We start from the raw sequence: 1,763 nt of genomic DNA, 5'->3' as shown, positions 1-1,763 counted from the left end.
GCCCCTCCCCCACTCCACTCCTTAATTAATTCCCTCTAATAAACTTTATTSCACTCTCAATCACCTTTTACCCAACTTTTATTCAAATTCATTTCACTTTGACAAACTTTTAATCAACTTTTCCCCAACTTCCCCAATTAACCTTTAATTAAGGCCAAGTCCCCTCCCTTCATTAATRAACTAATTAACGCATTTATTAACCATCCTGATGGGGGGAGGGGCCGCCTGGAATGTAAACGAGCTGGAATGGTCACTTAGTTAAAGAATTAATTAATTAATTAATTAACAGGCCAAAGCTGAACTGAGTAGTCAGAGATTTGGTTAATTAGCCTCCTGTCATTGATTAATTAAGCCCCTGGGGTCAATCAAGCCCCTGAATGCAGCAGTCTTAATCAGGATAATTAATCTGGATAATTAGTTAGGCTTTGGTAATTAATTGCAGGTGTCATTAGTGCTGGTTAACTAATTAATGGCAACGATTAGCCCTGATTTAATTAATCAGAGGAAATAATGAAKCTTCAATAATTAGCTGGGGGCACTGATAAGCTTTGAACCATTAGTCAGCCTGGGCTAATTAATTATTACAGGTTAATTTTTATTTGGGAGGGTACATGGCCTTAAATATTCAATTGCAGCAGTTATTTGACCGCAAATAATAGCACTAATGAACGTGGACTAATTAACTGGATGGGGTAACTGATCTGGAATAATTAAGGAATAGGGGCTAATTAACCTGGAATGATAGGTCAGTGGGGCTAATTAACCCGGAATAATTCATGAAGGGGGGGTTAATAAACCTGGAATGATTAATCAACGGGATTTATTAGCCTGGAATAATTAATCAGTGGGGTTAATTAACCACCTCCCTTGCCCTGAGAGTTGACCGCTTGTTAACGGGCGTTAGTTCAAGCGGGGGGGAGGACAATGACGCACACAGGATGGACACSAATTAATTATGCTGGAATGAATTGCAAGGAATTAATTAATTGCCTGGGAGTTAATAGTTATATAGAATTAATTACACAGAATCAAAGCAAAATCTAAAGCAGGGATTACATGGGAATGATGTGGGAAAAATACAAAGGAAAAACATGGGAATTCTATGGAATTTCCATGGATAAAACATGGGACTCCCATGGGTTTTCCATGGGGTTTTAATGGGATTCAGGCAAAAACAGGAGGAAAAAAAAAGGCAGGGAATGACATGGGAACAGCACGGAATAAATTACATGGGATTTCCATGGATTTCCATGGGATTAAGGCAAATCCCAGACAGGATTTGGGGAGGGATGACACAGGAATGACACGGAAGAAACACACGGGAACGACACGGGATTTCCATGGGATTTCCATGGGATCAAGGCACTGCCCCAGCACATGAGGACAACACGGAACCGTCACCGCCGCGGGCGGCCGGGGCGCGATGTCACCCCGGTGACGTCATGCCGGTGACGTCACGGCGCGTCCGGGCGCGTCCGGCTGCGTCCGGGTTCGTCCAGTTTGGGGGCCAGGGCCACCAGCAGCGCCCGCAGGTGCCGTGCCCCTTCCTGGGCCGCCAGCAGCACCTCCTCGTGGCCCGTGGGCGTGGCCSGGTGTGGCCCTGTTCCCGCCCCTCCCGCCGTGACATCGTCGCCGTCATCGTCACCGGGGGCCGAGTTGGTGATGAGGGACAGCCCCAGGACGCGCAGCCCCAGGTGACGCGCGGCCGACGCCTCTGAGACCGTGCTCATACCTGGGGGGAATGCAGGGGTGGGGACACGCCC

At 47.2% G+C, this 1,763-nt stretch overlaps 1 protein-coding gene across 1 annotated transcript in view; it reads right to left on the bottom strand.

The window, feature by feature from the left end:
* Nucleotides 1-60: 60 nt before the first annotated feature.
* Nucleotides 61-1,763, bottom strand: part of LOC130587494 (purine nucleoside phosphorylase-like) — a gene marked incomplete at its 5' end in the record, with an annotated part of 4,006 nt that continues 2,303 nt past the window's right edge. The window contains one exon of the mRNA XM_057388476.1: nucleotides 61-1,732. Coding sequence (XP_057244459.1) covers nucleotides 1,455-1,732 — 278 coding nt within the window. The remainder of the gene's footprint in view (nucleotides 1,733-1,763) is intronic.

Source organism: Malurus melanocephalus, unplaced genomic scaffold (assembly GCF_030028575.1).
Source record: "Malurus melanocephalus ecotype Western Australia unplaced genomic scaffold, MMel_1.1 scaffold_1978, whole genome shotgun sequence".
In the NCBI taxonomy this organism is placed as follows: Eukaryota; Metazoa; Chordata; class Aves; order Passeriformes; family Maluridae; genus Malurus; species Malurus melanocephalus.
The sequence above is the reverse complement of the archived record's forward strand: the minus strand, read 5'-3'. Positions and strand labels throughout refer to the sequence as shown.